The 16,421-nt window shown below is 39.3% G+C and overlaps 2 protein-coding genes across 3 annotated transcripts in view; both read right to left on the bottom strand.

The window, feature by feature from the left end:
* taok2a (TAO kinase 2a) overlaps nt 1-10,315 on the bottom strand; it is a 32,243-nt gene extending 21,928 nt beyond the window's left edge. For both annotated transcript variants that reach the window (XM_074657037.1, XM_074657038.1), the window contains exons 1-2: nt 9,787-10,315; nt 76-216 (exon numbers count right to left, since the gene is read on the bottom strand). In XM_074657037.1, the coding sequence (XP_074513138.1) occupies nt 76-207 (132 nt within the window). In that variant the 5' untranslated portion in view covers nt 208-216; nt 9,787-10,315. The remainder of the gene's footprint in view (nt 1-75; nt 217-9,786) is intronic.
* Nucleotides 10,316-11,990: 1,675 nt separating this feature from the next.
* LOC141781347 (heat shock 70 kDa protein 1) lies at nt 11,991-15,743 on the bottom strand. Its single transcript, XM_074657039.1, has 2 exons — nt 15,604-15,743; nt 11,991-14,156 (listed from the first exon to the last, which is right to left on the bottom strand). Exon 2 carries the CDS (start codon nt 14,131-14,133, stop codon nt 12,214-12,216), a length of 1,920 nt encoding a protein of 639 aa, XP_074513140.1. The 5' UTR covers nt 14,134-14,156; nt 15,604-15,743; the 3' UTR covers nt 11,991-12,213.
* Between the last annotated feature and the right edge of the window lie 678 nt (nt 15,744-16,421).

Genomic DNA, 16,421 nt, shown 5'->3' with positions numbered 1-16,421 from the left:
ATCCTGAAGTGAAGAGGCTGCAGAGACACACAGGACCAAACAAACACATACAAAGGACTTTACGTCTCTACTCACAAAGTAAACGGCTCCGAAGCTGCCGTGACCGATCTCACGGAGGTCCGCGAACAGCTTCTCCGGGTCATCTTTGCAGAAGAGGTCTGCCACCTCGGGGTCTTTCAGATTGCCCGCCCGTGCACTCGAGGGCATGGCCAGGGCCTGGAGGACAGGGGAGAGCACAGGTGGAATATTTTGAGAAAAGTATTATGATGTTACGAGAAAAACTTCTTGATGCATCCCTAATTAGTGTGGATTAGACTTAGACATGGTTTTATATGTTAATCACCACTAAGGAGTTCCTATTTTCTTCTTTCCTGGTTAGCCCAAATCTGTTTGTTTCATCAGTCAAGCGATAGAAAATCGGTAAGCAACCATTTTTATATTTTACTTATTGTTTAAGCTTAAGCACCAAACATTACCTGGCTCCAGATTCTGAAATATTCAGATTTTTCACGTCGTAATTAATTTAATCTCTCGACATTTTTGCTGGTCAGACAAGAGGAGAAATATAAAAGTCATCTCATCGTGCCTGAAAATATTGGCCTATTTCTATTTATGCGTTTACAGACATTTCTGAAGCTTTATCAGAGAAATATGAATATTGTTTGACTGATGTATTGACAGATCCGGAGTCATTAGCAGGCTCCAATCCTGGGTTTTGATTTTTGCTTTAGGAACGACCCTTTGGTGTAAATTTGGATCACGGACTGTGTGCCCATTTTGTTTTTGAAGTGATGTGAAGCGTCTGTTTTCCACTTCAGTTGGGCAGAAAACCATCTAATTAATGTGTTAAACATGCTGGAAAATGCATTCTTGTTCTCTAAATAGTGACCCATTTGCAAAGTCCCCTCATGTGCACCAGAATCAGAGACGTTATCAGCCTCCCTGATGTTCACAATCTGTGGTGCATGTCTCAAAATATCTGTAATATTTCAGGAATTCCATGACTGGCTGTTTTTGGAGTTATCGTGAGCGCCGCATTGATAGAAAACAGTCTTTATCTCCCACAGTTGATCTATCTGGGACAGTAACCAGCTGACAAGTTGTGACATGAAGTCGAAGCTGGATGTTCAACTGTGAAGGTGAGAGGGAGAGTTACAAACAGAGAGTGTGACGGAGGAGTCGTAATACTGAGAACAAGAGTGACATGAGCAGCGGAGACAAAATGGCAGCTGGTTTTCACAAAGTGCACTTCAACATGAATGGATTTCAATTATTAAATGTTCAGTTTGGGCTGAAACGTGTGACGTCAAAAGCTTCCAAAATAAGAAACAGTCAGCTTTTCTAATTCATTAACTAACTGGAGACATTTAGTGTCTCTCTTCGTGTCATAAAGATGTACATTTTAAGAATGACAGATCTGGTCGAGACACGTCTCACTCTTTTCCCCTCGGTTTCGTCGTTGTCTGTCCTCACACTCGTAGCTGGAAGTCCCTAGTTGTAGTTTAGTAGCATTTATTCACTGACAAATAAACTGTACACACACTGCTACACCTACGTTCACAGCTATAATGCCAACAACCTCACACTTACCGTCAACACACACACGGCATGTCGGGAACTCGCTAAAGTTACGCAGACTATGTGTGCGGCGGCGAGCACGAAGCCTCCGGCAACGCTAGAGCTGCTAACGTAGCACAAACACACTGTTTGTTGGCCACTTGCTAAAGTTACGCCGGACACACAGCTGACAACCTGCTAAGCTAAACTAAATGTGCGGTGGAGACTTTTACTGGGAAAGTGGCTGCATGTCCGCGACACTAGACGCAGCATCGTAGCTGCTTAACGAGGGTCGGTTATCGGTTAAGACATTTTTTCAAAATGAGCATCCCGACTTCAAACGTCCGCTCCGTAGGGCTGATATAGCCCAAAATCATAAATCACAAATTTGCCTCAGGGGGTTTTACAATCTGTACGGGATATTCAAGATTCAAGATGTTTATTGTCACGCCGGTTATACAAGTACAATCGTGTGAAATGCTTTTTGCTGGGAAGCTCCATTCAAAATAATAAGTTATATTACAATTATATATGATACGACACCCTCTGTCCTTTACAGTGCGACCCTCTCATCGGATAAGGAAAAACTCCCCCCCCCCAAAAAACGTTTGTAACAGGGAAAAAAAAATAAAAATAGAAGAAACCTCAGGAAGAAGAGGGATCCTCCTTCCAGGATGGACAGATGTGCAACAGATTAGACGTAACAATAGCTTCCCTCCTCAGCTGCACATCAGCTGCTAGCATCAACAACAATGTCAACCACGCCTGTAATTTCGTATCCATGTTAAAATTAACCGCTGGTAGTCAGGTAGTTGCTGAAGTTGTTTGTTTTCTTCCGGAAAAGGTTTGCGTGATGAGACGAGACAAATCAGGGAAGGAAAACATCGTGACTGATAAGACCCAATCAAGAAGCGAATGTGGGTGTCTGCGTCATTTTTTTTCTTTTCTTTTTTTAAAAGGTCTCCATTTCCGCCCGTCCAGACTAAAACACAACCTTGGAGTTTTAAAGCTAAAACGACATCAGCAGCATTTTCAAACGTCTCCGTCTTAGGGGCTCGAAAACGCCGGATTAGTGTGGACGCTAGACGTAAACGTAGCAAAAGTTATACGTTTTAAAAACGTATTAGTGTGGATGTAAACTTAGTTAATCTAGAGATAACGGGCAGATTTTTCGACTGGTTGAAGAGTAGGTACAACTTCAGTAGGGCTGGGACGATTCACCTATCCCCGACTCAATGCTATCACGATACTTGAATCTAAAGTTGAATCATACACTTCTAGGGACTTTTACTTTGGAAAATATCTAAATTAATACGGTAAAAATGTTTGATTTTCAGCATGTATATAGATGAACTGAAGTCTATTTTTTTCCCACCCCTAGTAAATGTTAACGGTGTCGTTCTTTAAAAATAAATCAATAATGAACTGCCCACCAGTGGCACAAAAGGAAAAAACATTAATCTTCACATAAAGTTAATTACATGCATGCCACTGGTGTTGTCTCATGCATGTGAAGATCAGAGAGCAGCAGAAAGCCTGACTGACATCACCACAGTTCCTCACCATCCAACTCAAACCAAAGATCAGTATAAATAAACCCACGAAGAAGCTTCAAATCAAATCATCTGACTAAATCAGCCCCCTGAATGTAATCTCAGGCTGCACACTGAGCCGCGGTTATTGACGAATGCAACATCACGTTATAATGGGGTTAATGTGGCTGCTCATCTCTGAGTGTCAGCTGGAGCCCTGAGGAGAGCCGGCAACATAAGCAGGCCTCTGTGAGTCTGAATACATGAAAAGACGCCCTCGGGCTCTCGGTTTAATGCAGCACTGCGAGGCCTTGTTCCTTTTAAAGCACTAGTAAATCTGTGCTAGACGAGGAGACAGATTCCCGCCCTCCCGCCCCCCTCCGACCCAACATTTCTTCAAAACGCACTGAACCGATTTCCGATTATATATCATGTGGCACTCAGTGGCCTGATGGTGTTCAATCCAAGGAGAGGAAGCAGACGCCTGCAGCTGCTGTCTACAGTCAGGAGGAAAACAACCGACCTGATAAATGTGAAATGTATAGAGCAACAACAGCAAGGTTTTCCAAATTAGAAGACACGGGGCATCCTAACTGCCTAAAGCCTAAACTGTGGTTCTGATCTGGTCATGGACCTTCATTTCATTCCCCTTTCACATTTTCTATCATTCCACACTATAGATTTTCACAATAAAATGGTAGCACGCCATGAACATAACTGTGGCCTTCAAATGGGGTCTTGTTAACTGTATTAACCCTCTGAGACCCGCAGGATCACGGGCGATCCCGACCGACTTTACTGTCTTTCAGAGGCTTTAACAGGTTCAGGCTAGACTGAAGATACTGGTATAGTATGAAACTAAAAAAAACTAAAGAATCCATGGGTACCAACCATGTCATACTAGCCTGTTGGGAAGGGGGTCAAATAATGCTCCAAATTTAGGCTAAATTTTGACGAGGAAAAACTGTCATGGCCATTTTCAAAAGGGGTCCCTTGACCTCTGACCTCCAGATATGTGAATGAAAATGAGTTCTATGGGTACCCACGAGTCTCCCCTTTACAGACATGCCCACTTTATGATAATCACATGCAGTTTAACTGTGTTATTGTCTCCTATTCTAAAATGGTGTGTTTGAATATTTCTGCATACTGGGGTCCCTAAACAGTCTTGAATTACATAAATTGGGTATCACTGTAAAGCTGAGACTAGAACAACTTGACACAGTGCTAAGCAGCATCTCAAATTAATCTTCAGGTTCCCGGCTTTCAGATGATGTACACCACTTCTATGTGACATCTACTGTTGACCTGCTATCTCCCCCTTAAGACCCCCTGGACCCCCCTAAAAAGGATGAGTCTATTGTGGGTCTCAGAGGGTCAAGAGTCCCAATGTTGTGGTATTAGTGACTAAGTGGAAATTTTCTGAAAACCCACGGCCACGTTCATGGATCGATGTTTGTCACTGTCCATTTTCCTCAGCTTCATGTTGAGGTGCAAAAACTACCAAATCATTCGCCATTTTTTAACTGAGGAGACGTCCTGTGGGATCTATTTTTGTCATTTTCCGAGGAACAAGGCCGCTCTCACAACTTTAAGTACACGACACTGGGGAAGCAAGTTTCCTCAACATCCTATGTGGAAAAAAAACAAACTCACACATTTAAGCTAAAATTTAAGCCAGCATAAGACGCTAAAAAAAATAGGGAAAGGAAAAGGGAAACACAGCTTCAGACGGTTCTTTCTAAACATAACGAGTGACGTGAAATTTGGTGTGTCAGTGGTGCCGAATGACCAAGATCACATGGTTGAACTCAACCCTGGCCTGGAAACAGTTTTGCATAACAGAAGCTCCTTGTTGTGAATGTGTGTGTGACATTCACTCAAAGTGGGTAAACAATCATTTTAGCACCATATCCTTTACAAAATTGAGGTAATTTCTCTTTTTTTTAAAAACGTGGTTGGATGACTGGCAATGAGGTATCATTCATTTTCACTGGGCGTGGTCCAAACTGTACCACTAATGACAGTGAATACATGTAAACTGTAACTGTAATACTGCTAATTGCACGCTACTCGTGGCTTACAGAGTGAAAGCTGAATACTTTCCTGTGATTCAATGGCTAATCTCCCAAAGCAGACATCGTATTTACATCAAAAAGAATCTTACTAAAGTCATTTAGCAGGAAGTAAGATGTGTGGCTCTGATTTAAGTTTACATATCTACCTCTGACTCAAAACAGAAACCTCAGATCTATTAAGTTTTGTTTTGACACTGTAACACCATAAAGGGCCTCAACTACACCCTGATTATCAACAGAAAAGAATGTTATTCAACTGGTAATAAATCATACAACCGGTCTGTATCATCCTGTCCGTTAGCGGCTCAACTAGATTTTAACAAGGCGGAAATTCAGCCTGTTGTGATTAAAGCTTATCGTTAAACTCCAGGATTCAATCCTCCTGGAGGCAACTTAAATACTGTACTTAAGTACAAATTTGAGGTACTTGTACTTTTTCAGGCCACTTTTTACTTGTACTCCACTACATTCAGAGGGAAATATTGTACTTTTTACTGCACTACGTTAATTTGATGAATTGCTTATAAAACTATTTTGATAAGCATTGTGTAAAAACACCTTCTGGTTCCAGCTTAACATATGTGAAGATTTGTTGTTTTTCCTTGTAATCATGTTAATGTATTAGTAATAATGTTGAGGTTTGGACTAAACAAACATTGAGAAGGTGTCACTTTGGGCTCTGGGTCACTGTGACGCCGTCTCTCACTAGTTTAACTATTTAAAAAAATAAAAACAATCAATCGATTGATGGTGAAAATAATCAGCAGATTGATCCAGAATGAAAATAATCATTAGTTAATAGTAAAGTCCTGCTTTTACATTTATGCATGATTAATAATAATCTAAAGATAGAATATATAATAGTACAACAATCAGTTATAATACTTTAACTACGTTTTACTGATTATACTGACATACTTTTACTGAAGGGACATCTTCAATGCAGCACTTTTACTGTAACAGTATTTTTACAGTGTGGTATTAGTACTTTTACTGTAACAGTATTTTTACAGTGTGGTATTAGAACTTCTACTGTAACAGTATTTTTAAAGTGTGGTATTAGTACTTTTACTGTAACAGTATTTTTACAGTGTGGTATTAGTACTTCTACTGTAACAGTATTTTTAGAAGTGTGGTATTAGTACTTTTACTGTAACAGTATTTTTACAGTGTAGTATTAGTACTTCTACTGTAACAGTATTTTTACAGTGTGGTATTAGTATTTCTACTGTAACAGTATTTTTACAGTGTGGTATTAGTACTTCTACTGTAACAGTATTTTTACAGTGTAGTATTAGTACTTCTACTGTAACAGTATTTTTACAGAGTAGTATTAGTACTTTTACTGTAACAGTATTTTTACAGCGTGGTATTAGTACTTTTACTGTAACAGTATTTTTACAGTGTAGTATTAGTACTTCTACTGTAACAGTATTTTTACAGTGTGGTATTAGTATTTCTACTGTAACAGTATTTTTACAGTGTGGTATTAGTACTTCTACTATAACAGTATTTTTACAGTGTGGTATTAGTACTTCTACTGTAACAGTATTTTTACAGTGTGGTATTAGTACTTTTACAGAGTAGTATTAGTACTTCTACTATAACAGTATTTTTACAGTGTGGTATTAGTACTTCTACTGTAACAGTATTTTTACAGTGTGGTATTAGTACTTCTACTGTAACAGTATGGTATTAGTACTTTTACTGTAACAGTATTTTTACAGAGTAGTATTAGTACTTTTACTGTAACAGTATTTTTACAGTGTGGTATTAGTACTTCTACTGTAACAGTATTTTTACAGAGTAGTATTAGTACTTTTACTGTAACAGTATTTTTACAGTGTGGTATTAGTACTTCTACTGTAACAGTATTTTTACAGTGTGGTATTAGTACTTCTACTGTAACAGTATTTTTAGTGTGGTATTAGTACTTCTACTGTAACAGTATTTTTAGTGTGGTATTAGTACCTTTACTGTAACAGTATTTTTAGTGTGGTATTAGTACTTTTACTGTAACAGTATTTTTACAGCGTGGTATTAGTACTTCTACTGTAACAGTATTTTTACAGTGTGGTATTAGTACTTTTACTGTAACAGTATTTTTACAGTGTGGTATTAGTACTTTTACTGTAACAGTATTTTTACAGTGTGGTATTAGTACTTTTACTGTAACAGTATTTTTACAGTGTGGCATTAGTACTTCTACTGTAACAGTATTTTTACAGAGTAGTATTAGTACTTTTACTGTAACAGTATTTTTACAGCGTGGTATTAGTACTTTTACTGTAACAGTATTTTTAGTGTGGTATTAGTACTTCTACTGTAACAGTATTTTTACAGTGTGGTATTAGTACTTCTACTGTAACAGTATTTTTACAGTGTGGTATTAGTACTTCTACTGTAACAGTATTTTTACAGTGTAGTATTAGTACTTCTACTGTAACAGTATTTTTAGTGTGGCATTAGTACTTCTACTGTAACAGTATTTTTACAGTGTGGCATTAGTACTTCTACTGTAACAGTATTTTTACAGAGTAGTATTAGTACTTCTACTGTAACAGTATTTTTACAGTGTAGTATTAGTACTTTTACTGTAACAGTATTTTTACAGAGTAGTATTAGTACTTCTACTGTGACAGTATTTTTACAGTGTAGTATTAGTACTTCTACTGTAACAGTATTTTTACAGTGTAGTATTAGTACTTCTACTGTAACAGTATTTTTACAGTGTAGTATTAGTACTTCTACTGTAACAGTATTTTTACAGAGTAGTATTAGTACTTCTACTGTAACAGTATTTTTACAGTGTAGTATTAGTACTTCTACTGTAACAGTATTTTTAGTGTGGCATTAGTACTTCTACTGTAACAGTATTTTTACAGTGTGGCATTAGTACTTCTACTGTAACAGTATTTTTACAGAGTAGTATTAGTACTTCTACTGTAACAGTATTTTTACAGTGTGGCATTAGTACTTCTACTGTAACAGTATTTTTACAGTGTAGTATTAGTACTTTTACTGTAACAGTATTTTTACAGTGTAGTATTAGTACTTCTACTGTAACAGTATTTTTACAGAGTAGTATTAGTACTTCTACTGTAACAGTATTTTTACAGTGTAGTATTAGTACTTCTACTGTAACAGTATTTTTACAGTGTAGTATTAGTACTTCTACTGTAACAGTATTTTTACAGAGTAGTATTAGTACTTCTACTGTAACAGTATTTTTACAGTGTAGTATTAGTATTTCTACTGTAACAGTATTTTTACAGTGTGGTATTAGTACTTCTACTGTAACAGTATTTTTACAGTGTAGTATTAGTACTTTTACTGTAACAGTATTTTTACAGTGTGGTATTAGTACTTCTACTGTAACAGTATTTTTACAGTGTGGTATTAGTACTTTTACTGTAACAGTATTTTTACAGAGTAGTATTAGTACTTCTACTGTAACAGTATTTTTACAGTGTAGTATTAGTATTTCTACTGTAACAGTATTTTTACAGCGTGGTATTAGTACTTCTACTGTAACAGTATTTTTAGTGTGGCATTAGTACTTCTACTGTAACAGTATTTTTACAGTGTGGTATTAGTACTTCTACTGTAACAGTATTTTTACAGTGTGGTATTAGTACTTTTACTGTAACAGTATTTTTAGTGTGGTATTAGTACTTCTACTGTAACAGTATTTTTACAGTGTGGTATTAGTACTTTTACTGTAACAGTATTTTTAGTGTGGTATTAGTACTTCTACTGTAACAGTATTTTTACAGTGTGGTATTAGTACTTCTACTGTAACAGTATTTTTACAGTGTGGTATTAGTACTTCTACTGTAACAGTATTTTTACAGTGTGGTATTAGTACTTCTACTGTAACAGTATTTTTACAGTGTGGTATTAGTACTTCTACTGTAACAGTATTTTTACAGTGTGGTATTAGTACTTTTACTGTAACAGTATTTTTACAGAGTAGTATTAGTACTTCTACTGTAACAGTATTTTTACAGTGTAGTATTAGTATTTCTACTGTAACAGTATTTTTACAGTGTGGTATTAGTACTTCTACTGTAACAGTATTTTTAGTGTGGTATTAGTACTTCTACTGTAACAGTATTTTTAGTGTGGTATTAGTACTTCTACTGTAACAGTATTTTTAGTGTGGTATTAGTACTTCTACTGTAACAGTATTTTTAGTGTGGTATTAGTACTTCTACTGTAGTAAATTATCTGAATATTCCTCCATCAGTGTCTAACCGTCTCTGTATGCAGAAAAAATACTTTAAATTCGGTTATCTAACGGAATAAATGCATCATGAATGAGCTGTGCTAACGATTAACGGTCAACGGTTATTAACGGTTATTAACGTTTAACGGTTATTAACGGTTATTAACGGTCAACGGTTGTTAACGGTTATAAACGGTTAACGGTTGTTAACGGTTAACAGCAGCACATCTAAGTTAAACCGTTTCTCTTCATGTTTTACTGAAGGCCTGTGAACAAACCAGTCAAAGACCACTGACCGTCCCCGGACCACAGTTTGAAAAACCCCTGGAACAAGCTAACTAGGTTAGCTTTGAGCTAACGCTAACAGCTAGCTGCATGTAGCATCACTCACCGCGGCTGATTGTGGCTCCTCTCCGGAACCAGCAGACAATCTGTTAGCAGCAGAGCTACCGAGCCTCTGTCCTCATAGCCCGGGTCAGGGTTAGAGGGTTAAAGCCCGGTTCTCCTCTCTCCGGCTGGATCAACACCAAGTCGAGTCCATTTACACCAGAGTTCCGGCGGTGAAACGAATGAGCGGTCTCCTCTCTTTAGGTTGAGCTGCTCGGTGTCCGGTCCTCTCCTCCGCTGCTAGCCGGAGCTAACTAGCTTAGCTTAGCTTAGCTTAGCTCTGCTAGCTCCTGTTCTCTCCCGTTAGTCTGTGTTGTTCTGGGTGTGGCTGCTGTTGATGTTCCTCTTCACTCCACTGCTCCTCAGCATGCTGTCCCGTTACACCGGACCTTAATGAACGATATACTGTTAAAACCAGCCCTGTTCTCAGCGCCCCGTCCCGTCCCGTCCCGAGCTCCGGCTGCTTTCTCACTCCGGTTTTTGTTCTTTGCTAAATACAAGATGGCTCAGACTGTCGGGGCGGGACTCAAGTGGTGACCGGAAGCTGAGTTGTTATATTTCCGGTAAGGTTCACAAATAAAAGAGTATAAATAAATCGACCTAGATAATAATAATAATCTAGAACCGGGGTCAGCAACCTGTCTAATGTCTCTCTGTGGATTTATAAAAATGGAAATGAATAACTGTTTTTTTGTTTACATTTTCAATTGATTTATCATTGTTGTTGGTCTATGATATGATGGAGTATTAGGGCCACATTGAGGAAAGAAAATTCATCTGAGATTACGAGAAAAATGTCGTAATATTATGAGAATAAAGTCAGAAGTTTAAGAGAAAAAAGTCGTAATATTATGAGAATAAAATCACAAGTTTAAGAGAAAAAAGTCGTAATATTATTAAAATAAAGTCAAAGGTTTACAAGAATAAAGTCATAATATCATAAAGTAGTAATTTGACACATTTTCTTTTTTTCTCGTAAAGTTATGACTTTATTCTCGTAATATTACGACTGACCTTTTTTAAAAAATATACTCTTAAAACCAGACCTGTTATCACCGCCCCGTCTCGAGCTGCGGCTGCTGTCTGACTCCGTTTTTTGTTCTTTAGTAAACACAAGATGGCTCAGACTGTCAGGGCGGGACTCAAGTGGTGACCGGAAGCTGAGTTGTTATATTTCCGGTGAGAATTTCCGCTTCACAAATAAGAGTATAAATAAATCGACCTAGATAATAGTAATCTATTACAAAGGCTCCAAGGCTTGATTTAATGATTTTTTTTTAACAAGACATATTATAGTAATGAATTGATCATCTGATGGTGAGGTAAAAAATACTATTTTATTGTTTTCCTCTTGTAAAGTGAATACCTGTAACCTGTGTTGAGCATTAGTCATCATTATATGACAATTTATCAGTTAAATTGTTAACTGAAATATAAATCAAAGATCGGTTCAAGTCATCAGATAAATGTCTTCAAAGATCAAAAGATCCAAATTATTGCCTCAAAACAAATCAACTCTTTCAACAATTTAGCTGAGACTTCCTGTTTGTTTGTTTTCTATTAAATAAGTGAGACATTTTCTAGCATCTGATTTCAGATTTCTTAATCAACTATCCACAATAAAGCTGGGATTTTTTATTTATTTATTTTTTGTCTGGTCAACACTGTCATTTTGACCTAAACTTGGTATGTTTTATTTATTTAAATAAAAAAATTAAAAAAAGATTTGAGTTGGTGACAAAATAAAATCTTGGTATTTAAAATCCTATATTCCTTCATAAAATGTGTCAGACAGGTCTGAGGTAATCTGTTGAAGTGCAATTGTGTCATGTAGTGGTATTTCTGAGTACTGCACTGCTTTATTTTTGAAGTTCATACATATCCATTCATATTAACAAGTCAAGATGTTAATAATTGACTTAAGCGTAAAAGCATCTTTTATGATTATCAATTCTGATATTGTAGTTTTCTCTGGATCTGTTACCGTTTCCATCTGGAGTATTTCAGCACTGCGTTTGTTCCCATGAAGGAATTAGCTTTAAGTTGATCTATTTAAACATCATTGTGCTTCAACTGCTGAACAACACTTTCCCTCAGGATAAACAAAGCTCCTTCTGATCTCAGAAACATTTTATTTTGTAATTTAAATAATTTTATATCAATAGCGGAGCTGTAAACCAGAAAAATTAAACCAAAAGAACCATCAAATTATATTTATGTTTCATCTTTATTCCAATGTCCAGCAACGCAGAAATGAAAATGACATTAAGATGGCACCTATTATCCAAAAGTTTAGAATATTAACACTTTTTATCATAAATATGATGGTGATAAAAACATATGAAGAAGAGGTATAAAGTTACAGTTCCATTTCAAACAGTCCCAGTGATATCAGAGTCCATAAGGGCCATCAGAGTCCATGGGGACCATTTTAGTCCACCTCCTCAATGGTGGGCTCCTGGGAGCCGCCGCGTGCCTCCTCTCCACAGCTGCCTGGAGGCTTTCCTCCCTGGTACAAGCTGCTGATGATGGGGTTACACACTTTCTCCAGCTCTTTCTGCCGGTGTTGGTACTCCTCTTTTTCAGCCAGCTGGTTGCTCTCCATCCAGGCGATGGTCTCGTCACACTTCTCAATCACCGTCTTCTCGTCCTCGGCACTGATTTTGCCCTTCATGTTCTCGTCCTGCATGCTGCTCTTCATGTTGAAGGCGTAGGACTCCAGGGAGTTCTTGGCAGAGACTTTGTCCCTCTGAAGGTCGTCCTCAGCTTTGTATTTGTCGGCGTCCTGCACCATCCTCTCGATATCCTCTTTGCTCAGTCGGCCCTTATCGTTGGTGATGGTGATCTTTTTCTCTTTGCCGGTGCTTTTGTCCACCGCGGACACGTTCAAAATGCCGTTGGCATCCACGTCGAAGGTGACCTCGATCTGCGGGACCCCTCGCGGAGCGGGTGGGATTCCCGTCAGCTCAAACTTGCCCAGCAGGTTGTTGTCCTTGGTCATGGCCCGTTCCCCTTCGTAGACCTGGATGAGGACCCCGGGCTGGTTGTCAGAGTAGGTGGTGAACACCTGGGTTTGTTTAGTGGGGATGGTGGTGTTACGCTTAATCAGAGACGTCATGACCCCTCCAGCGGTCTCGATACCCAGGGACAGAGGCGCCACGTCCAGCAGCAGCACGTCCTGAACGTTGCCCGAGGTATCGCCTGTGAGAATGGCGGCCTGGACGGCGGCGCCGTAAGCCACCGCCTCGTCTGGGTTGATGCTCTTGTTCAGCTCCCTGCCGTTGAAGAGATCGGCCAGGAGTTTCTGGATTTTAGGGATGCGGGTGGAGCCTCCGACCAGGACGATGTCATGGATCTTCCCCTTGTCCATTTTGGCGTCCCTCATGGCTTTCTCCACCGGCTCTAAGGTTCCCCTGAACAGGTCGGAGCACAGCTCCTCAAAGCGAGCCCTGGTGATGGAGGTGTAGAAGTCGGTGCCCTCAAACAGAGAATCGATCTCGATGCTGGCCTGGGAGCTGGAGGACAGGGTCCTCTTGGCCCTCTCACAAGCTGTGCGCAGCCTCCTCAATGCTCTCTTGTTCTGGCTGATGTCCTTCTTGTGTTTCCTCTTGAACTCCTCCATAAAGTGGCTGACCATGCGGTTGTCAAAGTCTTCTCCACCCAGGTGAGTGTCTCCAGCCGTGGCTTTCACCTCAAAGATACCGTCTTCAATGGTCAGGATGGACACGTCGAAGGTTCCTCCGCCCAAGTCAAAGATCAGGACGTTACGTTCTCCTGTCTTGCTTCTGTCCAGACCGTACGCGATGGCGGCCGCCGTCGGCTCGTTGATGATCCTCAGGACGTGCAGTCCTGCGATGACGCCTGCGTCTTTAGTCGCCTGTCGCTGGGAGTCGTTGAAGTACGCCGGGACTGTGATGACAGCTTTGGACACCTTTTGGCCCAGGTAGGCTTCAGCAATCTCCTTCATCTTCACCAGGACCATGGAGGAAATCTCCTCAGGGTTGAAGGCTTTCTCCTCCCCTTTGTGCTCCACTTGAATTTTGGGCTTCCCTCCGTCTCCGATCACCTTGAAGGGCCAATGCTTCATGTCCGCCTGCACCACTGCATCATCAATCTTTCTTCCAATCAGTCTCTTGGCATCAAACACAGTGTTGCTGGGGTTCAAAGCCACCTGGTTCTTGGCTGCGTCCCCGATGAGCCTCTCTGTGTCAGTGAACGCCACGTAGCTGGGGGTGGTCCTGTTGCCCTGGTCGTTGGCGATGATTTCTACTTTTCCGTGCTGGAAAACCCCGACACAGGAGTAGGTGGTGCCCAGGTCAATGCCGATCGCTACACTGTTAGCTGCAGACATCTTGGCTGTTTTTAATTTGTGTCCTAAAGATGCAGAGACAAAAATTTGAAAAAAAAATACAGCTATTATTATGTTATGAATTAATCAATAAAATGTAGCCCATCCTAAATGATCTATTTACCATTTTACTTCTTAAAAATCATTAATTTACTCTTATTTTCATGGTCAGTAAACGTGAATAAATGAGTTACTTTACAAATTAAGATGTTTACACAAAATTATCAGCTTATACAACATGATGCACTGTTATAGATACGCCAACAGACTATATCTCTGATGTATGGAGGACGGAACCTGCCAAAATGATTAAAAAAAAAAAAAAAAAAAAAAGACTCAATGAATAAATAAATAAATATAATTAAATGTAGTAAAATATTAAAAATAAATGTAGCCATTAATTAATTGATAAAATGTAACATGAATTGATATTTCTGTTCCAATTTGCTTTTATTTATTTAGGCATTTATTTTTATTAATTAATTTTGCATTCATTTTTTATTTATCTTTAGATGTGTGTATTTATCGATTTATTCATTTCTGCACAATTGTTCCTTTGCATATCACCCCTTATTTATTTACCCAAACTTATATATTTCTTTATACATTTATTTTTATGCATTTCTGCCTCATTATGCAACTGAAAAAAAATATGTCACTGAAAATGATAACTTGCAAAATTGTTATTGGTGGATAACTGGCTACAAACAGACAAGTCCTGGTGTTGAGGGGACCCAGGAACATCCAAACGAGCTAAACCTGTTTTGATGTGCCGGTGAGCAACACCGGTGCCCCCCAAAGAACCATGCTTTCACCCTTCCTGTTCACTACCTACACCTCCGACTTCCGCTTCAACTCGAGCACGTGCCACCTACTTAAGTTCTCCGATGACTCCTCCATCGTCAGCTGCGTCACGGATGACAACGAGGAGGAGTACAGAGCCCTGGTGGAGAACCTCATAGGGTGGTGTTATAATCACCTCCAGCTCAACATTGGAAAGACCAAGGAGCTGGTGGTGGACTTCCGGCGGAGCACGAGGCCCCAACTCCATCACCACGAGGGGAGGAGGTGGAGGTGGTGGAAACCTACAAGCTCCTGGGAGTACATATGAATAATAAACTGGACTAGACCGACACCACCGCGGCCCTCTAGAAGAGGGGACAGAACAAACTGTTCTCATGTCTTATTGCCAAACTGTTTAATTATTTCAAAGCCGAATTTTATATTAGACGTTAATGATTTTGTATAAATAACTCAGTTAGTTTGACAGGACTGAACATTAATTTTACTACCAATTCAGCCTAAATTTGACAAATTTCAAATAGAGTCTGGTGGAGCGGTCACTCACAATGAGAAATCTCCCTACAGCCGTATTTAACACGACGGTTACTTATATATAACACAGTTCAGCACATATCCAATATGTTAAACTCACATTTAAAGTGTAGAATAAAGCGGAACCGGCCTACTTACTGTGGTTAAGATGATAATCTGGAGAGAAGAGCAGGAGATGAGCTTACTGCCTCGTGGTGTCGTCAGTGCCGGAAACTACACCGGCTTCAACCCTTTATACTCCTCGCTTCCTTCTGGTCGCTTCTCGAGCTTTCCATTCATTCTTTTGGTCCAATCACAGAGCTCCGCGTTGTGCTCTGCGTGATGACGCCACATCGGAAGCGTAGCAGAAGTTTCTCCACGCTTCTGGTCGCATTGAGAAACTAGTAGAGCAAATCAGCGTTTAAAAAACAATAAAATACAGTAAATTCAACATCCAAGTCCAAATCCAGCGAGGCCGAATGAGTAAACATACACAGACTGAACAGAAAAAACAATATAGCAAAATATATAAACACATTTAAATACATTAATACACAAATCAGCCAAAATAAATCATCGTTTTAATGCTAATGCTCCTAATATTCCACTTAAATGCACAACCCGTGCTTGACTAACAAGATTTCTTCAATGCCGAAGTCTTGAGAAGACGTTAATGAATAATCATAATAAGTAAGATGTGTTTCAGAGGACGTTATATTAATCAAAAGACCCCAAAAAACTAAAATTGAGAGTTTTTCAGGTGGAGTACTGGTGAACGTTCAGCTTTCTATTTGGTCCAATCACAGAGCAGGGCGCGGGTGCTCTGCGTGATGACGTAACGCCGGAAGTTAATACATCATGTGAGAAACTAGTAGAGCAAAGTCTGCGTTTAAAAAATAATAAAATACAGTAAATTCAACATCCAAGTCCAAATACAGCGAGGCCGAATGAGTAAATATACACAGACTGAACAGAAA

Source organism: Sebastes fasciatus, chromosome 13 (genome assembly GCF_043250625.1).
Source record: "Sebastes fasciatus isolate fSebFas1 chromosome 13, fSebFas1.pri, whole genome shotgun sequence".
NCBI classification, from domain to species: Eukaryota; Metazoa; Chordata; class Actinopteri; order Perciformes; family Sebastidae; genus Sebastes; species Sebastes fasciatus.
Note: the sequence above shows the minus strand (reverse complement) of the source record. Positions and strands in the feature narration are given on the sequence as shown.